At 44.5% G+C, this 27,385-nt stretch overlaps 1 protein-coding gene across 1 annotated transcript; it reads left to right on the top strand.

Moving 5' to 3' along the window:
• Nucleotides 1-2,625: 2,625 nt before the first annotated feature.
• On the top strand, nucleotides 2,626-27,337 carry LOC120916316 (phospholipase A2 inhibitor and Ly6/PLAUR domain-containing protein-like). The gene is made up of 5 exons (XM_040327222.1): nucleotides 2,626-2,732; nucleotides 9,273-9,389; nucleotides 13,565-13,720; nucleotides 23,490-23,630; nucleotides 27,149-27,337. Exons 1-5 carry the CDS (start codon nucleotides 2,681-2,683, stop codon nucleotides 27,334-27,336), a joined length of 654 nt encoding a protein of 217 aa, XP_040183156.1. The 5' UTR covers nucleotides 2,626-2,680; the 3' UTR covers nucleotide 27,337.
• Nucleotides 27,338-27,385: the final 48 nt, after the last annotated feature.

Below are 27,385 nucleotides of genomic sequence, written 5' to 3'. Positions count from 1 at the left end.
TCAGGCACTTACGCTGTAAACTTGCGGCGGTGTAACGTAAATGGGATACGTTACGCCGCCGCAGCACTAAATTCAAAATAAAATATAGACATGATGATAATGATAAGGCTGCACTGATAAGGTGGCACCAATGAGGTGGCATTGATGGGCACTGATATGCAGCTCTGATAGGTGGCGCTAATGGGCACTAATATGCAGCACTGATGGGCACTGAAAGGCAGCACTGATGGACACTCATAGGTGGCACTGCTGGGCATTGATAGGTGGTACTAATGGACACTGATAGATGGCACTGATAGGCATCACTGATGAGGAGGCACTGGCAGACATTACTGATAGACACTGAATGGCATAATTTGAGCACTACCTGGCATCGTTTATGGGCACTGATTGGCATCCCTGGTGGTCCTGGGTGGTATACCTGGTGGTCATCATTGGTGGGCATCCCTGGTGGTCCTGGTGGCATCCCTGGTGGTCCTGGGTGGCATACCTGGTGGTCATCATTGGTGGGCATCCCTGGTGGTCCTGGTGGCATCCCTGGTGGTCCTGGGTGGCATACCTGGTGGTCATCATTGGTGGTCATGCCTGGTGGTCCTGGTGGCATCCCTGGTGGTCCTGGTGGCATACCTGGTGGTCATCATTGATGGGCATGCCTGGTGGTCCTGGGTGGCACACCTGTTGGCCATCATTGGTGGTCATGCCTGGTGGTCCTGGGTGGGCATCCTTGGGGGGGGGGGCTGTGCAGATAAACAATCAGCACAGACCCCCCCTGTCAGGAGAGCAGCCGATTGGCTTTCCTCTACTCACTTCTGTCAGACGCGGAAGAGGAAAAAACGATGCACAGCTTTTCCTGTTTACACTGTGATCAGCTGTGATTGGACACAGCTGATCATGTGGTAAAAAGCCACCGATCGGTACGCCCCGCGCACCTGCGGGCACGCGATTGCGGCTCATCCTGCTGGATGTCATATATAACCCCCCGGCCAAAATGTAAAGAAAAATGTGTGTGAGGTTCCCCCCAAACGCTAGCCCTTTCCCCCCTTTCCTGACCTGCCGGGCTGCGTGCTCGGATAAGGGTCTGGTATGGATCTTGGGGAGACCCCCCCAAGTCATTTGTTTTTTGCGTGGGGGGTTTCCCTTAAGATCCATACCAGACCGAAGGGTCTGGTATCGTCTTTGGGGGGAATGACCATTGACACTGACAGAGTGTGTGGCTAGGAGAACCGATCAGCGGCATCTCCTCAAAGGGGGACATCTAGAAATGTAATCAGGGCATTGATCACCAGTGCCCTGATTACTGTATAGCAATTTAGTATCACCAATCAGTGCCCACCATTGCCCACCAGTGGCAGCAATCAGTGCCCACCACTGCCCACAAGTGCCACCAATCAGTGCCCATTAGCAATGCCAGTCAGTGCTGGCTGTCAGTGCTGCCTATCAGTGCTGCCCATCACTGCTGTCGATCATTGCCCATCAGTGTCGCCCATCAATGCCTATCAGTGCCTAACAGGGCCGTCTATCAGTGCCGCCTATCAGTGCTGCCTATCAATGCCCATCACTGCTGTTGATCATTGCCCATCAGTGTTGCCCATCAATGCCCATCAGTGCCGCCTATCAGTGCCCACCAGTGCTGCCTTTCAGTACTGCCTATCAGTGCCGCCTATCAGTCCCCACCTATCAGTGCCGCCGCTCATCAGTGCCGCCTATCAGTGCTCATCAGTGCCACCTATCAGTGCCCATAAGTGTGGCATATTAGTGCCTCCTCATCAGTGCCACCTAATCAGTGCCCATAAGTGCTCATCAGTGCCTAATCAGTGCCCATTAGTGCTCATCAGTGTCACCTATCAGTGCCCATAAGTGTGGCATATTAGTGCCTCCTCATCAGTGCCACCTAATCAGTGCCCATAAGTGCTCATCAGTGCCTAATCAGTGCCAATTAGTGCTCATCAGTGTCACCTATCAGTGCCCATAAGTGTGGCATATTAGTGCCTCCTCATCAGTGCCACCTAATCAGTGCCCATAAGTGCCACCTATTAGTGCTCATCAGTGCCACCTATCAGTGCCCATAAGTGTGGCATATTAGTGCCTCCTCATCAGTGCCACCTAATCAGTGTCCATAAGTGCTGCCTCTTAAGTGCCACCTCATTAATGCCCACCAGTTCAGCCTATCAGTGCCCATCAGTGCCACCTCATCAGCACACATCAGTGAAGGCGAAAATCTACTTAGTTTATTTAAATAATAAACATTAATTTTTCTTTTTTTTGTAAAAAATAAAAAACCCAGCAGTGAATTGATACCACCAAAAGAAAGCTCTATTTGTATGAAGAAAATGATCAAAAGTGTGTTTAGGTACAGTGTAGCACGACCGCGCAACTGTCATTCAAAGTGTGACAGCGCTGAAAAAATGGCCTGGGCAGGAAGTGTAAGTGCCCGGTAGACAAGCGGTTAATTAAAATCCATAAAGTCTTATCAGTGCTTATCACCATATTTGCAAAGTGTATTAAATGTTCTCCAAACTGTTTGGAACCAGAATACTCTCTGAGTAAGACACTTACTATTTGACTAATGATCGGCACAGATCGTGACGCCTTCCTGCTGCACTCCGCCCCTTGGTGTGGTACATAAATAGAGGACTTGGGAAATGAGTCGGCACTGGATGAAGATCTGGATCCTGGCATCATGGCAATGACTTTGGCAGCCCTGCTGGTGCTCTATGCACTAATACCTTCCGGTGAGTAAACTTTTCATCATCTAACCATTATTAATTTTGTCCAATGTATACTTTTTATTAATCGTACTTTAAAATGGCGATGTGAGACATAAACCATAATATACATGACATCTTTATTAAATACTGTATATGCTGTAAACATGTATTTATTTATTTATACATTTATTTAATGTCCTTTTATGCATTTTAAGATCACAGATTCAACATTGGTGATAATGTATGTTTAGATATTATTACTTTCTTTTTTTTTTTTTCGAATTTTTTAATTGTGTAATTCTTTAGTGCATCGGTGCATTTTTTTTTATTTAATATATTTTTTTAAATTTATGTATTTGTTTAAATAATTTTCATTATAAAGCCCAGTTTACATTAACTGATATGTATTCATTGGGTAGCTAATGAAAAACAATGACTGGGTATGTGGAGCATGCTGTTTAGTCCAGTGACTGAACGTACAATGTAGTTGTTTCTCAAAAAAAAAATGTTTTTTATTAAAACTAAGCTTCATAATTTGAGCAAAAAAAAAAAAAAAACGAACAATTTAACCTGTTGTTGGTGATCAATTTTAGGCACATTAAAGGAAATTAATAGTGGTTATGTTCATATTTTACTTATATATGATCAAGTCTAAGGCCCCGTACACACGGCCGAGGAACTCGACGTGCCAAACACATCGAGTTCCTCGGCCAGTTCAGCCCTGAAGCCGCCGAGGAGCTCGGCGGGCCGAGAGCTCCCATAGAACAACGAGGAAATAGAGAACATGTTCTCTATTTCCTCGTCGAGCTCCTCGTCGGCTTCCTCGGCCAAAAGTGTGCACACGGCCGGGTTTCTCGGCAGAATTCAGCCAGAAACTCGGTCGGAAGCTGAATTCTGCCGAGGAAACTGGTCGTGTGTACTGGGCCTAAGAGATTTCAGTTTTTTTTTTTTTAGATAAATATAATATATATATAATATATATATAAATATTAACAAAATAGAATAAATATTTCTATATTTAAGATTTTTTTTAATGATTTTTTATTTTAATTTTTTTTACTCTTTAGTACATCAGTGTATTTTTTATTTTTTATTCATGTATTTGTTTAGATGATTTTTATTATAAAGCCCGGTTTACATTAACTGATATTTATTCATTAGGTAACTAATGTAAAACAATGCTGTTTAGTGACTGAATGTAGTTGTTTCTCAAAAATATTTTGAAGTAAAACTAAGCTTCAAAATTTGAGCAAAAAAAAAAAAACAACAATTTAACCTGTTGTTGGTCATCAACTTATTTTAGGAAATGAATAGTGGTTATGTTCATATTTTACTTATATATGATCAAGGCTACGAAATTTCAGTTTATTTATTTTTTAGATAAATATAAAATATTATCTATCTAATCTATCTATCTATCTATCTATCTATCTATCTATCTATCTCTCTCTCTATCTATCTATCTATCTATCTCTCTCTCTCTCTCTCTCTCTCTCTCTCTCTCTCTCTCTCTCTCTCTCTCTCTCTCTATCTATCTATCTATCTATCTATCTATCTATCTATCTATCTATCTAATATTTTTGTTTATGACAAAAATAGTAACAAAATAAATATTTCTATATTTAAGTCTTTTTTTTTTACTACGATTTTTTTTTTAACTCTTTAGTACATCTTTTTTTTTAATTTATGTATTTGTTTAGATAATTTTCATTATAAAGCCCAATTTACATTAACTGATATGTATTCATTGGGCAGCTAATGAAAAACAATGACTGGGTATGTGGAGCATGCTGTTTAGTCCAGTGACTGAATGTACAATGTAGTTGTTTCTCAAAAATTATTTTTTTTTATTAAAACTAAGCTTCATAATTTGAGCAAAAAAAAAACAAAAAACAATTTAACCTGTTGCTGGTCATCAATTTATTTTAGGCACATTAAAGGAAATGAATAGTGGTTATGTTCATATTTTACTTATATATGATCAAGGCTACGAAATTTCAGTTGATTTTTTTTTTAGATAAATATAAAATATTATCTATCTAATCTATCTATCTATCCTATCTATCTATCTATCCTATCTATCTATCTATCTATCTATCTATCTATCTATCTATCTATCTATCTATCTATCTATCTAATCTATCTATCTATCCTATCTATCTATCTATCTATCTATCTATCTATCTATCTATCTATCTATCTATCTATCTAATATTTTTTGTTTATGACAAAAATAGTAACAAAATAAATGTTTCTATAATTGAGTAATTTTTTTTACTACGATTTTTTTTTAACTCTTTAGTACATCAGTGCATTTTTTTTTATTTGTGTATTTGTTTAGATAATTGTCATTATAAAGCCCAATTTACATTAACTGATATGTATTCATTGGTTAACTAATGAAAAACAATGACTGGGTATGTGGAGCATGCTGTTTTGTCCAGTGACTGAATGTAGTGGTTTCTCAAAAAAAAAAAATAAAAAAAAAAATTTAAAACTAAGGCCCTTTTCACACTACAAAATAAATCCGTTTTAATAATCCGTATTAAAATCCGTCAGATAATGTTAAAAAACTGAAGTTATACGTCCTTTATAAAATATCATTAAAATCTATGGGATTTTTTTATGTTCCGTAAAGATCCGTAATAGTCCATTATAACGTACGGACGTTAGTTATAACGGAATATGTGACGGGTCTTGCACTATTTTTTGTCCATTTTTTGTCCGTTGCAAGTAACGGATATATTAACGTCCGTTATATTTTAACATTGAAGTCTATGGCACATGGACGTTAGTAAATGTCTCCGTAAATGTCCGTTATGTTAACGGACGTTAATTTTACTGAGCATGCTCAGTAAAGACTTCTTGAGCTGGACTTCAAGAAAGGGTGAAATGGTTTTTATTAACGGACGTTAGAAAGGAATGATATAACGGATGTATACGGATATATACGGATAAACATTATCCGTTTTCAATAAAGGAAGAATGGTAAAATATTTATCCGTATGTATCCGTTATTAAATCCGTTAATAAATGTCCGTTAATAGGTGTAATACAGATATTATAAAACGGACATACAATCCATAGTGTGAAAGAAGCCTAAGCTTCATAATTTGAGCAAAAAAAAACAAAAAACAATTTAACCTGTTGTTGGTCATCAACTTATTTTAGGCACATTAAAGGAAATGAATAGTGGTTATGTTCATATTTTACTTATATATGATCAAGGCTACGAAATTTCAGTTGATTTTTTTTTTTAGATAAATATAAAATATTATCTATCTATCTATATAATAGTTTTGTTTATGACACAAATAGTAACAAAATAAATATTTCTATATTTAAGTCTTTTTTTTTACTACGATTTTTTTTTAACTCTTTAGTACATCTTTTTTTTTTATTTATGTATTTGTTTAGATAATTTTCGTTATAAAGCCCAATTTACATTAACTGATACTGTATGTATTCATTGGGTAGCCAATGTAAAACAATGACTGGGTATGTGAAGCATGCTGTTTAGTCCAGTGACTGAATGTACAATGTAGTTGTTTCTCAAAAAAAAATGTTTTTATTAAAACTATGCTTCATAATTTGATCAAAAAAAAAAAAGAACAACAATTTAACCTGATGTTTGTCATCAATTTTAGGCACATTAAAGGAAATGAATAGTGGTTATGTTCATATTTTACTTATATATGATCAAGGCTACGAAATTTCAGTTGATTTTTTTTTTTAGATAAATATAAAATATTATCTATCTATCTATCTATCTATCTATCTATCTATCTATCTATCTATCTATCTATCTATCTATCTATCTATCTATCTATCTATCTAATATTTTTGTTTATGACAAAAATAGTAACAAAATAAATATTTCTATATTTAAGTCTTTTTTTTTACTACAATTTTTTTTTTTAACTCTTTAGTACATCTTTTTTTTTTAATTTATGTATTTGTTTAGATAATTTTCATTATAAAGCCCAATTTACATTAACTGATATGTATTTATTGGGTAGCTAATGTAAAACAATGACTGGGTATGTGGAGCATGCTGTTTAGTCCAGTGACAGAATGTAGTGGTTTCTAAAAAAAATAATATATATATATATTAAATTAAAACTAAGCTTCATAATTTGAGCAAAAAAAAAAACAATTTAACCTGTTGCTGGTCATCAACTTATTTTAGGCACATTAAAGGAAATGAATAGTGGTTATGTTCATATTTTACTTATATATGATCAAGGCTACGAAATTTCAGTTGATTTTTTTTTTTAGATAAATATAAAATATTATCTATCTAATCTATCTATCTATCTATCTATCTATCTATCTATCTATCTATCTATCTATCTATATCTCTATCTACTATCTATCTATCTATCTATCTATCTATCTATCTATCTATCTATCTATCTATCTATCTATCTATATCTATCTATCTATCTCTATCTATCTATCTATCTATCTATCTATCTATCTATCTATCTATCTATCTATCTATCTATCTAATATTTTTGTTTATGACAAAAATAGTAACAAAATAAATATTTCTATATTTAAGTCTTTTTTTTTAACTCTTTAGTACATCTTTTTTTTTAATGTATGTATTTGTTTAGATAATTTTCATTATAAAGCCCAGTTTACATTAACTGATATGTATTTATTGGGTAGCTAATGTAAAACAATGACTGGGTATGTGGAGCATGCTGTTTAGTCCAGCGACTGAATGTACAATGTAGTTGTTTCTCAAAAATTATTTTTTTTTTATTAAAATTAAGCTTCATAATTTGTGCAAAAAAAAAAACAATTTAACCTGTTGTTGGTCATCAACTTATTTTAGGCACATTAAAGGAAATGAATAGTGGTTCATATTTTACTTATATATGATCAAGACTAAGACATTTCAGTTGATATATTTTTTTTCTTTTGTGTCAAATAAATATAAAATATTATATATTTTTTTTTATGCCAAACATAATATATAATTGTATATTAACAAAATAAAAAGAAATAGTTCTATATTTAAGTCATTTTTTTTTTACTACAATTATTTAGTTATTTTATTTATTTTTTACTCTTTAGTGCATCAGTAATATTCATTATAAAGCCCAGTTTACATTAACTGATATGTATTCATTGGGTAGCTAATGTAAAACAATGACTGGGTATGTGAAGCATGCTGTTTAGTCCAGTGACTGAATGTAGTTGTTTCTCAAAAATGTTTTTTTTTTTTAACTAAAACTAAGCTTCCTAATCTGAGCAAAAAAAAAAATAACAACAATTTAACCTGTGTGGTTTTTTTTTGTTTTGTTTTTTTAGATATTGTATATTTTTTTTTATGCCAAAATTATTAACAAAATCAAATACATAATTCTATATCTCAGTCTCTTTTTTTTTAACTACAATTTTTTATTTATTTTTTACTCTTTAGTAGGGTTGAGCGAACTCGAACTGTAATATATACACACACACACACAATTTTTTAGGAGTTCCATTTGGGGTTTTGGTGAGAGAGTAAAAAATAAATAAAAAATTGTAGTTAAAAAAAAGAGATTTAAATATAGAATTATGTATTTGATTTTGTTAATAATTTTGGCATAAAAAAAAATATATACAATATAAAAAAAAAAAAAAAAACACAGGTTAAATTGTTATTTTTTTTTTTGCTCAGATTAGGAAGCTTAGTTTTAGTTTTAAAAAAAAACATTTTTGAGAAACAACTACATTCAGTCACTGGACTAAACAAAAAGTAGAGGTCTAAACTGTCCCCTAATATCTCACTTTTAAAGGGGAGTTCCACCCACAATTTCACTTTTTAAATATAAATACCCCTGTAATACACAAGCTTAATGTATTCTAGTAAAGTTAGTCTGTAAACTAAGGTCTGTTTTGTTTGGTTGTTACAGCATTTAAATAGTTTATAATCTAGAAATAGACCGTGGCCATCTTAAGTGTGGGCATCATGAAGCCAGACTGTATGACTTCCTGGATTTCAGCTTTGCATATCTCGCACATGCTCAGTGCACAAGCAATGTAATAGGTTTCAGTCAGGTTTGCAAGGACTACTGGGAAACATGATGCCTATCCCAGAAACCCTTGCAAATAGCCTAGGCAAATAAGGAGGAGGAAGTAATGAAGGACTACAAAATAAAGGTATTTACAAGCAACAAATTAAATAAAAATTGTCCATTCTGAACACTATGAGATTAGGGCATGCAGCACAGACAAACATAAAAAAATGGGTGGAACTCCACTTTAAGACAGAGATTCCCCAGTCCCTTCTTGTGCAGCCAAACAGGGGGAATCTGTGCAGCACAGGGGGAATCTGTGCAGCACAGCGTGATTAGGGTGTGCCCAGGCACACCTGGCACACCCTGTGCGCAGCACACCTATGCTCCTGGAAGGTTTCATATTCAACAAAATCTTCAGCAGATGTTTTCTCTCATTACTAACAGTATAAATATACCTTTGACGTTCACAAATATTACAATCAGGGTTTGCTGGACTATTTTCAATAGACTGGACCTAATTGTGTCTACTTTTTGTTTTTCTTTTTTTTAGGGTTTTCAATCTCCTGCATCAAATGTATCGATTTGAGGGGAAACTACTGCTCAGGAGAAACGGTGACCTGCCCTTCAGGATATAGTTGTGCCACGGCACTGACTGAATCAACGCTAAGTACGGGAATTCTACTTATATTAAACCACGGGATTATTTTCTTTTACTTTTTTCTCATGCCATTCATTTCTTCCTCTTACCGAATGTTTTTAACCACTTCAGTACCGAGCATTTTCACCCCCTTCCTGCCCAGACCAATGTTTAGTTTTCAGCGCTGTCACACTTTAAATGACAATTGCGCGGTCGTGCGACGTGGCTCCCGAACAAAATTTACATCTTCCCCCCCCCCCAACAATAGAGCTTTCCTGATCACCTCTGCGGTTTTTATTTTTGCGCTGTAAACAAAGAAGAGCGACAATTTTGAAAAAAAAAACACAATGGGGCAGATCCACGTACAGCGGCGCATTATTCCGCCGGGCGTAGCGTACCTAAGATACACTACGCCGCCGTAACTTACTTTTTTTTTGAATCCTCAAAAAATCTGCGCCGTAAGTTATGGCGGCGTAGTGTATCTTTGGCGGCGTAAGGGCGCGCAATTCATATCGATGTGATGGGGGCGTGTTTTGTGTAAATACGTCGTGACCCAACGTAAACAACGGCCTTTTTTAACGGCTCGGAGGTGGGTAGGGGGTGGAATCAAGGAATGGTGCTCAGCGGTGGATAGGGGTGGAATGGTGCTCAGAGGTGGGTAGGGGGTGGAACCAAGGAATGGTGCTCAGAGGTGGGTAGGGGGTTAAACCAACGAATGGTGCTCAGAGGTGGGTAGGGGGTGGAACCAAGGAATGGTGCTCAGAGGTGGAACCAAGGAATGGTGCTCGGAAGTGGGTAGGGGGTGGAACCAAGGAATGGTGCTCGGAAGTGGGTAGGGGGTGGAACCAAGGAATGGTGCTTAGAGGTGGGTAGGGGATGGAACCAAGGAATGGTGCTTAGAGGTGGGTAGGGGATGGAACCAAGGAATGGTGCTCAGAGGTGGGTAGGGGTGGAACCAAGGAATGGTGCTCAGAGGTGGGTAGGGGGTGGAACCAAGGAATGGTGCTCAGAGGTGGGTAGGGGGTGGAACCAAGGAATGGTGCTCAGCGGTGGATAGGGGGTGCAACCAAGGAATGGCACTCGGAGGTGGGTAGGGGGTGGAATCAAGGAATGGTGCTCAGAGGTGGGTAGGGGTGGAATGGTGCTCAGAGGTGGGTAGGGGGTGGAACCAAGGAATGGTGCTCAGAGGTGGAACCAAGGAATGGTGCTCGGAAGTGGGTAGGGGGTGGAACCAAGGAATGGTGCTCAGAGGTGGGTAGGGGTGGAACCAAGGAATGGTGCTCAGAGGTGGGTAGGGGGTGGAACCAAGGAATGGTGCTCAGAGGTGGGTAGGGGGTGGAATCAAGGAATGGTGCTCAGCGGTGGATAGGGGTGGAATGGTGCTCAGAGGTGGGTAGGGGGTGGAACCAAGGAATGGTGCTCAGAGGTGGGTAGGGGGTTAAACCAACGAATGGTGCTCAGAGGTGGGTAGGGGTGGAACCAAGGAATGGTGCTCAGAGGTGGAACCAAGGAATGGTGCTCGGAAGTGGGTAGGGGGTGGAACCAAGGAATGGTGCTCGGAAGTGGGTAGGGGGTGGAACCAAGGAATGGTGCTTAGAGGTGGGTAGGGGATGGAACCAAGGAATGGTGCTTAGAGGTGGGTAGGGGATGGAACCAAGGAATGGTGCTCAGAGGTGGGTAGGGGGTGGAACCAAGGAATGGTGCTCAGAGGTGGGTAGGGGGTGGAACCAAGGAATGGTGCTCAGAGGTGGGTAGGGGGTGGAACCAAGGAATGGTGCTCAGAGGTGGGTAGGGGGTGGAACCAAGGAATGGTGCTCAGCGGTGGATAGGGGGTGCAACCAAGGAATGGCACTCGGAGGTGGGTAGGGGGTGGAATCAAGGAATGGTGCTCAGAGGTGGGTAGGGGTGGAATGGTGCTCAGAGGTGGGTAGGGGGTGGAACCAAGGAATGGTGCTCAGAGGTGGAACCAAGGAATGGTGCTCGGAAGTGGGTAGGGGGTGGAACCAAGGAATGGTGCTCAGAGGTGGGTAGGGGGTGGAACCAAGGAATGGTGCTCAGAGGTGGGTAGAGGGTGGAACCAAGGAATGGTGCTCAGAGGTGGAACCAAGGAATGGTGCTCGGAAGTGGGTAGGGGGTGGAACCAAGGAATGGTGCTCAGAGGTGGGTAGGGGGTGGAACCAAGGAATGGTGCTCAGCGGTGGATAGGGGGTGCAACCAAGGAATGGCGCTCGGAGGTGGGTAGGGGGTGGAATCAAGGAATGGTGCTCAGAGGTGGGTAGGGGGTGGAATGGTGCTCAGAGGTGGGTAGGGGGTGGAACCAAGGAATGGTGCTCAGAGGTGGAACCAAGGAATGGTGCTCGGAAGTGGGTAGGGGTGGAACCAAGGAATGGTGCTCAGAGGTGGGTAGGGGTGGAACCAAGGAATGGTGCTCAGAGGTGGGTAGAGGGTGGAACCAAGAAATGGTGCTCAGAGGTGGAACCAAGGAATGGTGCTCGGAAGTGGGTAGGGGGTGGAACCAAGGAATGGTGCTCGGAAGTGGGTAGGGGGTGGAACCAAAGAATGGTGCTCAGCGGTGGATAGGGGGTGCAACCAAGGAATGGCGCTCGGAGGTGGGTAGGGGGTGGAACCAAGGAATGGTGCTCAGAGGTGGGTAGGGGGTGGAACCAAGGAATGGTGCTCAGAGGTGGGTAGGGGGTGGAACCAAGGAATGGTGCTCAGAGGTGGGTAGGGGGTGGAACCAAGGAATGGTGCTCAGATGTGGGTAGGGGGTGGAACCAAGGAATGGTGCTCAGATGTGGGTAGGGGGTGGAACCAAGGAATGGTGCTCAGCGGTGGATAGGGGGTGCAACCAAGGAATGGCGCTCGGAGGTGGGTAGGGGGTGGACTCAAGGAATGGTGCTCAGAGGTGGGTAGGAGGTGGAATGGTGCTCAGAGGTGGGTAGGGGGTGGAACCAAGGAATGGTGCTCAGAGGTGGAACCAAGGAATGGTGCTCGGAAGTGGGTAGGGGTGGAACCAAGGAATGGTGCTCAGAGGTGGGTAGGGGTGGAACCAAGGAATGGTGCTCAGAGGTGGGTAGGGGGTGGAACCAAGGAATGGTGCTCAGAGGTGGGTAGAGGGTGGAACCAAGAAATGGTGCTCAGAGGTGGAACCAAGGAATGGTGCTCGGAAGTGGGTAGGGGGTGGAACCAAGGAATGGTGCTCGGAAGTGGGTAGGGGGTGGAACCAAAGAATGGTGCTCAGCGGTGGATAGGGGGTGCAACCAAGGAATGGCGCTCGGAGGTGGGTAGGGGGTGGAACCAAGGAATGGTGCTCAGAGGTGGGTAGGGGGTGGAACCAAGGAATGGTGCTCAGAGGTGGGTAGGGGGTGGAACCAAGGAATGGTGCTCAGAGGTGGGTAGGGGGTGGAACCAAGGAATGGTGCTCAGATGTGGGTAGGGGGTGGAACCAAGGAATGGTGCTCAGATGTGGGTAGGGGGTGGAACCAAGGAATGGTGCTCGGAGGTGGGTAGGGGGTGGAACCAAGGCATGGTGCTCAGAGGTGGGTAGGGGGTGCAACCAAGGAATGGCGCTCGGAAGTGGGTAGGGGTGGAACCAAGGAATGGTGCTCAGAGGTGGGTAGGGGGTGGAACCAAGGAATGGTGTTTAGAGGTGGACACAACAGGAGACTTGGAAGTAGGGAGTTCCTGAAACTAGAGAAAAAAAGCCCTGGGTAAACCCATTATAAAACCAACTTGTTAGAGGGAAAACGGCCCTTACATCGGTGGTCGAAGAGTAGAATGCCCCCTTACAGATAGCTAAAATTATTGTTTGTATCGTGCCAGTGACTCGTCAAGTAGGATGCCAGTTACCCACAGCTCAAGAAACCCCTAGATACCTCTGGAGGGACCTACGTTTCTATAGAACCCTAGTTGAGAACGGTTGCTGTAGAGAGTATTACTCTATGCGCCTTTCCTGGCAGATATATAAAAGGTTATTTAAAGGAAGTGTGGGGGATGGGTGGAGGAGCTGGGCGAGCTCATACAGTAATTAGATACTCCCAGAAAAAGGAGAGAGCTGTAATGTGTGAGGAGGGAGGGGACAGTGATTCGAATATTAGCCTTTTAAATTAGTCAGAAAGGAGTTTAGAGGATCATTGCAAGTCAATTAAAATCAAAATAAATCACTAAAATGTATACAGTAACATTTATAAACTATTTGTATGCAGCTTCCCCCGGAGTCACTGGGATGTCCATATTTGCGCGAGGATGTGTCCCCAATAACCAATGCGAGAAAACTGGAAGCGTAACATCTACAGACGCCAACGTCAGAACCGCAACTTTGTGCTGCGACTACGACAACTGTGAGACTCGCGTACCCACATGTAAGTACGTTTGTAGATGTCCTTTCTCATAGAAATGATTCATGTTTGTTAAAGTGGTTGTAAACCCCCCCACATACCATATGCCCAGTGGCGTGACTGGCCTCGGGTAATACACAGAGACTAAATAAATCATCCTACATAAGTTGTACCTGTTTATCTGCGGTCTTCTCTTCTCTACATCCGTTCAAAGTGCAGAATTTATAAGGCTTGTCTGAGCTGTTAAAAAAAACAGGGGGCGGAGAGCTGAAATGACAAACTGCAGAGCTCAGTGAGAGCCGATTGGAGGGAAAGGACACACCCACTTCACACAGAGCTAAAGCTGCAAATCAGCTGGAGGTCCCTCCGCTGTCACCTTTTTTTCTCTTGGCGTCAGGAAAACTTGTCAGCAGTGATGCCTCCTGATAGCAGAGGAAGGAGGCAGCAGGCAGATATTACACTGAGGCTCGGTTCACACCAGGGGCGGACTGACAACTCATGGGGCCCCCGGGCAAAAGGAGATTATGGGGCTACACAGTATAAACACACACACAGGGCCAGATTCACAAAGAGATACGACGGTGTATCTACAGATATCTACAGATACACCATCGTATCTCTGACTTACACTGGTCCTATCTATGCGCCTGATTCATAGAATCAGATACGCATAGATAGGGCTAGATCCGACAGTGTTACACTGTGTTACACTGTCGGATCTTTTTTTCAATTTAAAAATGGCGCCGGGGGCGTTCCCGCTGATTTACGATAAATAATATGTAAATCAGCGAGATACGCAAATTCACGAACGTACGCGGACCCGTCGCAGTGTTCTTACGTCGTTTCCGTAGCGGTTTTCCGTCGTATACTTACCCTTTCTTTTATCAGGCGCAGCCAATGTTAAGTATAGCCGACGTTCCCGCGTCGAATTTAAATTTTTTAACGTCGTTTGCGTAAGTCGTTCTCGAATACGGACGGACGTCGTTTACGTAAGCGTCGCAACCACTGACGTCCTAGCGACGTCAGTGGGAGCAATGCACGCCGGGAAATTTCGCGGACGGCGCCTGCGCATTTAAATCGACGCGGGAACGCGCCTGATTTAAATATGACACTCCCCCTAGCCGCGGAATTTGAATTCCGCTGGGGGATTTAGGATCCGCCGTCGCAAGTTTGGAGGTAAGTTGTTTGTGAATTAGCCACTTGCCTCCTAAACTTGCGGGAGCGGATCTTAAATCAGGTAGATCGAGCGGATCTATAGATCCGCTGAGCTACGTGAATCTGGCCCACAGAGTACACAGTATACATACACACATACAGTATACACACACACACATAGTATACATACACAGTATACACACACACTGTTATATCCTCTGTGTTGAGAGGGACACAAGACTCTGGGCTGGAACAATGGATGTTTATTCAGTACAGGCCGTACACTGGAACATGCATCTCAGGACATTACAGGTTATCTCTTTCTACATGTGCTCTCTCCAAGATGGCTACTATACCCCTTGACCCTTGTCATCACTGCTGGGTGGAGCCAGCCTTAAAGTGCCAGTACATGTGAAACCCTTCAGGTATAACACCTTCCATCCATCCCTAAAAAAACAAAAAAAAAACACAACAAAACAATAACAGGCACAAAACATTAACTGCTAACTGTCCAATAACAGTCCTCCAAACACAGGAGAATTACGGAACTTCAAGCTTGCGGGGTAAATATGTCATCGGATCACTTCCGTCGGCCCCGTCGAAAGTCTCGTAACCGCTCTTGCAACTGAAACCGGTCAGGAGGGCGACAGTGTCGCTGAGGCCGGGCATCCAGTGATTCGGGACCAGAGGATACAGGGCTGGCCGGAATGGGTACCGGCGGGGCCAAGAAGGGATCCCCCAGCTCAGAGGGTAAACAGACCTCCGGACCAGAGCTGGAGGGCTCTGTTGGAGTTGAGTTCAAAAGTTCAGAGTCCCCACAATCATCAGTCTCTGTGCATCCTGATTCGCTGGGAGCAGATCCTTGAGACACTGGTGGTTCAGCCGGCATCAGGGATTCGGGCAGTCGAGAACGAGGACGCAGTTGGTCCGCATGACGTCTGCAAATGGAACCATCTTCCAGGCGGACCTTGTACATCTTGGGTCCCAAGGTCTCTGCAATGACAGCAGGAAGCCAACGGGTGTTGGAAGCCCCATAAGATCGGGCCCATACCTTTTGTTGGGCTGTGAATCGGGGGAGCTCATTGTGTTTGACCATCTTGTCTTGGGACTGTAGTACATATTCCTGGACTGTTTGAGGGCGGAGCATATCCAAAACAGTCCATGGCTGCCGCCCCAGAAGGAGTTCTGCTGGAGTTTTCCCAGTGGTTGCATGTGGTGTGTTTCTGTAAGCAGAAAGGAAGGAGTCCAGCTGTTGGGGTGACAGGGACTGTTGTTTACTTGCAGCCACTGTAGCTTTGAAGTAGCGTTTAAAAGTCTGCACAAAGCGCTCTGCTTGACCATTTGTAGCCGGGTGGTAAGGTGCGGTCAACTTGTGCTTGATTCTGTGGGCAGTCAGGAAACGCTGAAACTCCTGACTGGTGAATTGTGCACCGTTGTCTGTGACGATTTCTCTGGGGTATCCAAACGTAGCAGCGAGATGTAACAGTATGGAAACCGTTGCCTTAGTCGTTGGCTGAGTAACAGGAATGACCTCAGGCCACTTTGAATGGGCGTCCACTATGATCAAGAAGGTGTGTCCTCTGATCGGGCCTGCAAAGTCCAAGTGTAGGCGAAACCAAGGAACCGTGGGCCAAGTCCAGGGCTGGATGCACCCTCGAGGAGGGTCTCTTGCCGTTTGTGCACATCCAGCACAAGCATTCACATATGTTGTGATATCTGAGTCTAGGTTTGGCCACCACACATAGCCTCTGGCCTTTTGTTTCATACGTGTGCTCCCGGGATGACCAGTATGTAGCAAGTCCAGAATGTGTCTCCGGAGGGTCTGTGGAATGATCACTCGGTCTCCCCATAAAACACAGTTGCCAGCCACAGTTAATTCCATACGCCTACGGAAAAAAGGTTCATACTCCTGTGTGACAGTTGCAGGCCAACCGGAACGTACCCAGGAGAGTATGGTTTTCAGAAAGGTATCCTTGGTTGTATGGGCTGCTATCTCCCCAGAAGACAAGAAGGACAGGCTGGTGTAACGACAACTCTTGACCGGTGGAGAAGAGTCCATGGACCTCCCTGTCAGTCGGGACATAGCGTCCGCATTAGCATTGGCATCATGACCACGATACTGAATTTTGTAGCTGTATGCCCCCAAGAATAGGGCATAGCGTTGGAGGCGGGCCGCAGTAGTCTGGGAGATGCCTTTGTCAGGGCTAAAGATCTGCAGGAGTGGTTTATGGTCCGTCAGTATGGTGAATTCCCTACCATATAGGTAAAGATGAAACTTCTTAATTGCCCATATCAGCGCAAGAGCCTCTTTGTCAATGTGTGAGTAATTGCTTTCTGCTTTTGTCAAAGACCTGGAGGCAAATGCCACTGGTTTTTCTGACCCATCTGGTAAGATGTGAGATAGTACCGCCCCCAGACCATAGGGTGAGGCATCACAAGCCAAGGTGAGAGGCTTCTGGAGGTCATAGTGCACGAGCATGCGTGACGCCAACAGCTTCCGCTTAGAAACTTCAAAAGCACGTTGGCATGCAGCCGACCAGTCCCATCTGGAGTGTTTCTCCAAAAGCTTGTTCAACGGAAACAAGGTGTGTGCCAGATCTGGCAGGAATTTGTGGTAATAGTTCAGCAAGCCAAGGTATGATCGCAGCTGCTGGACGTTGGTTGGGGCTGGAGCTTTGACTAAAGCATCAACCTTGGCTTCCGTGGTGTGTATACCTTCTGCATCCACAAGGTGGCCACAAAACTCCAATTTAGGCACCATGAATTGGCATTTTGCTAAGTTCACTTTCAGACCCTGTTCTTGGAGTCTCGCCAACACAAGCTCCACATTCTGCTTGTGTTCCTGGTCGGTCCGACCTGTAATGAGCATGTCATCTAGCAGGCACTGAGTAAAAGGAATGTCCGCCAAAATCTCGTCCATTTTTCGTTGCCAAATGGCTGGGGCAGAGGCTACCCCAAACACCATCCGATTATATTGATACAGTTCCTTGTGGGTGTTGATGGTCAGAAACTTGCGGGAAGAAGGATGGACCTCAAACTGTAAATATGCTTGTTTGAGATCAAGCTTGGTGAACTTTTGACCTCCTGCAAGAGAGGCAAAAATGTCATCTACTCTGGGTAGGGGATACTGGTCTATTTCCAGTTGAGAGTTCAGTGCCATGCGGAAATCGCCACAAATGCGCAAGTCCCCATTCGATTTCTTTACCGGTACAACTGGTGATGCCCACTCGCTGTGCTCTACCTTTGAGATGACACCTTGTTCCTCCAGCCGACTTAGTTCTGCTTCCACACCTGCTCGGAGTGCAAAAGGTACTGTCCGAGCTTTGAAGAACTTAGGCTGAGCGTTGGGTTTCAGCTTGAGTCTCACACAGTCATGCTTTATTTTTCCCAACTGGTCATCAAAAATCTTTGGGAACTGCTGCTTCAGGGACACCACCCATCCCTCATTATCTCCTAATGGAATTGTAACGGTGTTACAGGGACTTATGGCGATGTCTGGCATCCCAAAGTGAGCAATCCAGTCTCTCCCGAATAGAGGGGGTCCCCCATTTTCTAGGATATATAATGGCAGTCTCTTTATCTGACCCTTGTACAATACCTGTACTTTTGCGTAACCCAGTGGGTGGAGTATCTGCTTTGAGTATGTCTGCAGTTTGATTGGTGTTGGGCGGACAGTTTTTCGGGTCTGAAGTTGTCTCCATTGTTTCTGGGTGATAACTGAAACTGCTGCTCCTGTGTCTACATCCATCCTGAGTTTCTTTCCCTCAATGGTTACATCTACAGTCATTGCGGAGGGTGCTGAATGCATATGATGTATGTCTAACCTGTGGAGCACAGCCTCATCCTCTGACTCAGATGATGATGTATATCTTCCCACCATATATGTCTTAGTCTTCGGGTTCAGAGGTTGTTTATCTCGCACCTTCTTGCTACGGCAAACTCGTTTCAGATGGCCGGTCCTACCGCAATTATGACAGGTCTGATCCTTAAACCGGCAGACTTTGTAATCATGGTCTGTATTCCCACAATGGTAGCAAGCTGACCCCCGGCTTGGTGGGGGTCTGTATTTCCAGTTTGCAGCAGTTGGTTTGACTGCTGTTCTGAAAACTTCCTGCTTCACCTCTTCCCTTCTGCTCTGGGGGTTCAATTCCTCTGTATCTTTCACAGCCATTTCCATCACTGAAGCTATCTCAATTGCCTTTGTCAGGGTAAGGTCTTTCTCTGTTAACAGTCTCTTTTGTGTTGACTCACAATTCAGTCCCATGACAAACTTATCTCTCAGTGCAATAGGTAGGTAGTCCCCAAAAGAACAGGTCGAGGCTAGTCTGCGAAGGGCGAGCACATAAACTTTAATCTCTTCACCTGTCTGCTGCTGCCGCTGATAGAAGCGAAATCTTTCTGCAATCTCTAATGGTTTAGGCTGGAAGTGATCCTCTAGCAGTGTCAGCAGCTCTGCCAATGTCTTAGCTGCTGGTTTTACAGGGGAAAGCAGATCCCTCAGAGTGTCATATGTCTTGGCCCCAACCACTGTCAGAAACACTGCTACTTGCCTGTTGTCTGGGATGGCATTTGCACTGAAATACTGTTCCAGTCTCTCAACCCAGGAACTCCAGGATGTCTGTTCTCCATCAAACTCACTTAATGTCCCGATTAATGACATTTTCCTGCTGGGATCTGTGATTGCTTTAATCCAGGTGACAATCCACAATGTCTTTGTCTCTCTCTCAGACTGATAGACACTTTGTAAATCCCATCCTCGTCGCCACTGTTATATCCTCTGTGTTGAGAGAGACACAAGACTCTGGGCTGGAACAATGGATGTTTATTCAGTACAGGCTGTACACTGCAACATGCATCTCAGGACATTACAGGTTATCTCTTTCTACATGTGCTCTCTCCAAGATGGCTACTATACCCCTTGACCCTTGTCATCACTGCTGGGTGGAGCCAGCCTTAAAGTGCCAGTACATGTGAAACCCTTCAGGTATAACACACACATACAGTATACATACACAGTATACACACACACACACACATAGTATACATACACAGTATACACACACACACACATACAGTATACACACAAACACACACACACAGTATACACACACACACACAGTATACATACACAGTATACACACATACACCATACAGTATACATACACACACATATACAGTATACACACACAGCATACATACACACACACTGAAAAGGTACTGGAGAGACGGGGCAGCTATAATCTTGGGATTATGGGGCCACACTGTATAACCACACACACATACAGTATACATACACAGTATACACACACAGTATACAGACACAGTATACACACACACACAGTGTACACACACACAGTATACATACACAGTATATACACACACACATACAGTATACATACACAGTATACACACACACACACATAGTATACATACACAGTATACACACACACACACATACAGTATACACACAAACACACACACACAGTATACACACACACACACAGTATACATACACAGTATACACACATACACCATACAGTATACATACACACACATATACAGTATACACACACAGCATACATACACACACACTGAAAAGGTACTGGAGAGACGGGGCAGCTATAATCTTGGGATTATGGGGCCACACTGTATAACCACACACACATACAGTATACATACACAGTATACACACACAGTATACAGACACAGTATACACACACACACAGTGTACACACACACAGTATACATACACAGTATATACACACACACATACAGTATACACACACAGTATACACACACACACACAGTGTACACACACATACAGTATACATACACAGTATACACACACATACAGTATACATACACAGTATACACACACACATACAGTATACATGCACAGTATACACACACACATACAGTATACATGCACAGTATACACACACACATACAGTATACATACACAGTATACACACACACAGTATACATACACACACATACACAGTATACATACACAGTATACATACACACACACACACACACACACACACACACATACAGTATACATACACAGTTTACATACATAGTATACACACACATACAGTATACATACACAGTTTACATACACAGTATACACACACAGTATACACACACATACAGTATACATACACAGTATACATACACAGTTTACATACACAGTATACATACACCGTTTACATACACAGTATACATACACAGTTTACATACACAGTATACACACACAGTATACACACACACACACACACACACACACAATATACACACACAGCATACATACACACAGAATACACATACGCTGAAAAGGTACTGGAGAGGCGGGGCAGCTGTAATCTTGGGATTTTTGTAAAAACACAGATTTTTACATACTGTCCCTGGTTTTACTGAGGCTGGCAACCCTGATGGGGCCCCCTAGTGGCATGGGGACCTCGGGCAGTGCCTGAGTGCCCGAATGGTCAGTCCACCCCGGTTCACGTCCCGTGCATCCTGGTTTACCGTTTCAGGACCGATTTCAGCCGAAATTTTGGGCTGAATTCAGACCTGAAACGGACCAAAAGACGCACAGGGTTCCTTCGCAAATTCGCATCGGAGTGGCATCAGAGATATGTGAACCAGCTCCATAGGGTGACATTCTCCTGCAATTGCGTGTTTAATGCCGTGGATCCGCATCCAATTCGCAATAGTGTGAACCTGGCTTGAGTGCTCTGGATTGAGACAAGTAGACACTATAGGGGGGATGTGCTTTATTCATATTTCATGTCTGAGGATTACACAACCACTTTAAGTGTCGGTATATAACCCTTTCTACGGAATCCTTTTTCATTCTACAGAAGTTTCCAGCACTAATATATATATATAGAGAGAGAGAGAGAGAGAGAGAGAGAGAGAGAGAGGTGGAGAGGGAGATGGAGAGGGAGAGACATTGGGGTTATTAGACTCCAGCGATAGATGCGTTTTCCAGTGAGTACGCCAGTCCAGAACTGAATTTTTAAGGGCCTGGTAGCCCACTTTTATTTAAAAGCACAAAAGTTCAAATACATTAGCAGCCCTCGCAGGGGTTCCACCATTCCTGTATCTTGCCTCCTGGCTTTCATCCTTGCCATCCGACAGTTTCAGACCTTTAGCCTAGGCCTAAGTTTTCTCACAGAATAGGTACAGGAACTCCCCTCTCCCAAGCCACCGTCTCCGCCCCCTTCCACCTCCAAGGACCGTCAGATGTCTCCGCCTCTACCCACCTCCAAGGACCATCAGATGTCTCCGCCTCTACCCACCTCCAAGGACCATCAGATGTCTCCGCCCCTACCCACCTCCAAGGACCATCAGATGTCTCCGCCCCTACCCACCTCCAAGGACCATCAGATGTCTCCGCCTCTACCCACCTCCAAGAACCATCAGATGTCTCCGCCCCTACCCACCTCCAAGGACCATCAGATGTCTCCGTCTCTACCCACCTCCAAGAACCATCAGATGTCTCCGCCCCTACCCACCTCCAAGGACCATCAGATGTCTCCGCCTCTACCCACCTCCAAGGACCATCAGATGTCTCCGCCTCTACCCACCTCCAAGAACCATCAGATGTCTCCGCCCCTACCCACCTCCAAGGACCATCAGATGTCTCCGCCTCTACCCACCTCCAAGAACCATCAGATGTCTCCGCCCCTACCCACCTCCAAGGACCATCAGATGTCTCTGCCCCCCTACCCACCTCCAAGGACCGTCAGATGTCTCGGCCCCCTACCCACCTCCAAGGACCGTCAGATGTCTCCGCCCCTACCCACCTCCAAGGACCGTCAGATGTCTCCGCCCCCTACCCACCTCCAAGGACCGTCAGATGTCTCTGCCCCTACCCACCTCCAAGGACCGTCAGATGTCTCCGCCCCCTACCCACCTCCAAGCACCGTCAGATGTTTCCACCCCCTACCCACCTCCCAGTACCACCTATTTTTGAGAAAACAGAACCATGTATCATTTTGTGTATGAAATCTGTATGGAATTTGGCAATTATAATAAGAAAAGCAGTAAAATGGAGCCCAGCAACAACCCCCCCCCCCCCACAAGCAAAAATAGACCACCCCCCGCAATAATAGACCCCCCCCCCCCCAACAATAACAGATCCCCCCAGCAATGATAGACTGCTTGCAACAAATTACTGCCTTGAAACAACAGATCTACCCCAGGAACAATAGACCCCCCACCAGCAACAAAAGACCCCTCCCTCAACTATAGATCCCCCAGCAACAGTTGACCCACCAGCAGCCAACTAATAGACCCTCCAGCAGCCAGCAACAATAGACCCCTCCCTCAACAGTAGATCCCTCCCAGCAACAATTGACCCACTAGCAACATAAGAACCCCACCAACAACAATAGATCCCCCCCCATTGGACCCTTCAGCACACCCCACTAGCCCTCGCCACTGCATACATTCAGTGCTGGAGGCGCCGGAACTGCGTTTCCGCCGCGTTCCCGCTGAAAAAAAGCCCTGGGAACAAGTATTAAAAGTTGCTGGTGTTCAGCTGGAAATCTATATTATCATTTGTTGTCCTAAAAGTAAAGAAAAATTGTAATCATAGTAAAAAAAATATATACTTTTTTTTTATCTTCAGTGCCGGAACCGAGTTTTGTGCCGAATGGCCTGACGTGTAGCAGCTGTTCCACGATTTCTAGTGATGATTGTAGACCTTCCAGCACCCTGCAGTGTACCGGCAGCGAGACAAAATGTGGACGCCTGTCTTCGTCTATTGGAGGTATATTCAATCTCTGTATTGCGTCATATAGAAGCATTCCTCGACAGGGGGCACATTAACCACTTCAGCCCCGGAAGAATTTACCCCCCTTCCCGACCAGGCCCCTTTTTGCGATTCGGCCCTGCGTCGCTTTAACTGACAATTGCGCGGTCGTGCGACGTGGCTCCCAAACAAAATGGACGTACTTTTTTCCCCCTCCACAAATAGAGCTTTCTTTTGGTGGTATTTGATCTGCGGTTTTTATTTTTTTGCGCTATAAACAAAAAAATAGCGACGATTTTGAACAAAAAAAACAATGGGGCAGATTCACGTAGAAAGCTGTTACGCTGCGGCGGCGTAACGTATCCCATTTACGTTACACCGCCGCAAGTTTACAGCGTAGGTGCCTGATTCACAAAGCACTTACCTGTAAACTTGCGGCGGCGTAGCGTAAATCCGCTCGGCGCAAGCCCGCCTAATTCAAATGGGGCGGGCACCATTTAAATTAGGCGCGTTCCCGCGACGAACGTACTGGGCATGCTCCGTCCGTAGAACTACCCGACGTGCATTGCGCTAAATGACGTCGCAAGGACGTCATTGGTTTCGACGTTAACGTAAATGGCGTCCAGCGGCATCCACGGACGACTTACGCAAACGACGTGAAATTTAAAATTTTGACGCGGGAACGACGGCCATACTTAACATTGGTTAGACCACCTAGAGGGCATGCTTAGTTTTACGCGACGCATCTCTACGGAAACGACGTAAATTTAGATCGACGGGCAAAGCGGACGTTCGTGAATCGGCGTAACTAGTCATTTGCATATTCTACGCCGACCGCAATGTAATCGCCACCTAGTGGCCGGCCTAGAATTGCAGCCTAAGATCCGACGGTGTAACACAAGTTACACCTGTCGGATCTTAGGGCTATCTATGCGTAACCTGATTCTATGAATCAGGCGCATAGATGCGACGGGCGGATCACAGAGATACGACGGCGCATCAGGAGATACGCCGTCGTATCTCTTTTGTGAATCTGGCCCAATATTTTTTACTTTTTGCTATAATAAATATCCCCCAAAAAAGATATAAAAAAACGAAAAATTGCAATAGGCGCTTATTGATTGGTTTGCGCAAAAGTTATAGCGCCTACAAAATAAGGGATACATGTATGGCGTTTTTATTATTATTTGTTTTTTTACTAGTAATGGCGGCGACCTGCGATTTTTATCATGACTGTGACATTATGGCGGACACATCGGACACTTTTGACACTATTTTGGGGCCAAAGAGCGATCAGAGCTATAAAAATACACCGATTACTGTAAAAAATGTCACTGGCAGGGAAGGGGTTAACACTAGGGGGCGATCAATGGGTTAAATGTGTATCCTAGGGCAGTGATGGTGAACCTTGGCACCCCAGGTGTTTTGGAACTACATTTCCCATGATGCTCATGCACTCTGCAGTGTAGCGGAGCAGGGGTGGACTGACAACTCATGGGGCCCCCGGGCAATAGAAGATTATGGGGCCCCCCCGGGCTTACAGATAGTCACCATGCCAGGAGGCAGTGCAGAGGCGGGGCAGCTAAAATCTCGGGATTTTCACATCAAAAGCATGTCGGTTTCGGACATATCAGGGACAGATGTAAAAAAAAACATAGATTTTTACATACTGTCCCTTGGCCTGGCAACCCTGATGGGGCCCCCTAGTGGCATGGGGCCCTCGGCAGTGCCAGAGTGACTCAATGGTCAGTCCGCCCCTGTAGCGGAGCATCATGGGAAATGTAGTTCCAAAACATCTGGGGTGCCAAGGTTCACCATCACTGTCCTAGGGTGTGATTCTAACTGTAAGGGGAGGGGACTCACAAGGGGAGGAGACTGATTGGTGTTCCTCTGTTCTGGGAACACACCATTGGTCTCCTCTCACTTGACAGGACGTGGATCTGTGTGACAGACAATCGTGGGTGCCCGGTGGACATTGCGGCCTCCGGGCACGCGCATCGGCTCCCGAGTGATGCTGCGGAGGGCGTGTGTGCGTCTCCTAGAGGCTCGGGAAGTCAAAGACGTCATATGATGGCGGCCCGGAGGGACAAAGGGTTCCTGCCGCTGTCATATGACAATGGGGTGGTAGGGAAAGGGTTAAAGCGGAGTTCCACCCAAAGATGGAACTTCCACTTTTTGGAACTCCCCCCCCCCCCCACACCGGTGTCACATTTGGCACCTTTCAGGGAGAGGAGGGAGCAGATACCTGTGTAATACAGGGATTTACTTCCACTTCCTGGCATAGATCACCACGGTGATCGCGATGACCTACGCCACTTCCTGCGCCTACTCTGTCCTCCCCCCCTTCCCTCTTCTGGGACCAGTGAGGACACGCAGCGTGACTCGCGCATGCGCAGTAGGGAAGCAAGGCTTCACTTCCTGACTCCCTCACCGAGGATGGCGGCGGAGGCAGCCGAGAGCGACTGATCGTCTTCGGCTGCTGACATCGCGGGCGCCCTGGACAGGTAAGTGTCCATTTATTAAAAGTCAGCAGCTGCAGTATTTATAGCTGCTTGCTTTTAATATATATATATATACACACACAGTGGGGTGGATTCAGGTACGACTTGCGCCCTCTTACGGAGGCGCAGTGTACCGTTTTAACGCTGCGCCTCCGTAAATTACCTGCGCTGCGCTTCATTCATGAAGCAGTAGCTCCATAATTTGCGCGGGCGCTCCCTAAAACTGCCCGGCGTAAGGGCGCGTAATTTAAATGATCCCGTAGGGGGCGTGGATCATTTAAATTCGGTGCGTTCCCGCGCCGAACATAGTGCGCATGCTCCGTCGGGAAACTTTTCCGACGTGCATTGCGGCAAATGACGTCGCAAGGACGTCATTTGCTTTAACGTGAACGTAAATGGCGTCCAAACGCCATTCACGATTCACTTACGCAAACGACGTAATTTTCAAACAATCGCGACGCGGGAACGACGGGTAGACTTAGCATTGGCTGCCCCTGCTAATAGCAGGAGCAGCCTTACGCGGAACCCGACGAACGCAAACGACGTAAAATGCGTACGCGTAGGGTTGTGAATCGGCGTGAGTATGCATTTTGCATACTCTACGCTGACCACTACGGGAACGCCACCTAGCGGCCATCGTAAGAATGCAGCCTACGATACGGCGGCATAAGAGCCTTATGCCAGTCATATCATAGGCTGCAGTCGGCGTAACGAGCTTTCTGAATACAGAAAGGTCGTTTACGCCGGCGCAACTAAGCAATTGCGCTGCGTAACTATGGTTACGCAGACGCAATTGCTTACTGAATCCACCCCATTATATATATATATATATATATATATATATATATATATATATATATATATATATTTATATATTTATTATTATTATTATTATTATTATTATTATTATTTTTTTTTTTGTTTTTTTTTTTTTTTTTCTTTTTAGGTACTTATATGGCACCGTCAATTTACCCAGCACTTTACATGCAATGCCGTACTTATTTTTATTTTCCCATTTTCTTCTTATTCCCACAGGACATTTGTCCTCCTTTCTCGGCTGTGCCACGCCAAGCGTGTGTGACCTGCTCGGAAACCAGCAGACGACATTCGCCTCGGGTGTAGGGGTGCGCTTGAGAACCACTTGCACCAATGGCGGCTTTTATCACCACGGTTCATTTTATCTGTCCCCCCTCATTTTCCTCTTATTAAAAGTCTTGCTATAAAGTGTTTTTTTTTTTTTTTGTTTTGTTTTTATGTACACAAACATATTGG

Source organism: Rana temporaria, chromosome 10 (assembly GCF_905171775.1).
Source record: "Rana temporaria chromosome 10, aRanTem1.1, whole genome shotgun sequence".
Classification (NCBI taxonomy): domain Eukaryota; kingdom Metazoa; phylum Chordata; class Amphibia; order Anura; family Ranidae; genus Rana; species Rana temporaria.
The sequence above is the reverse complement of the archived record's forward strand: the minus strand, read 5'-3'. Positions and strand labels throughout refer to the sequence as shown.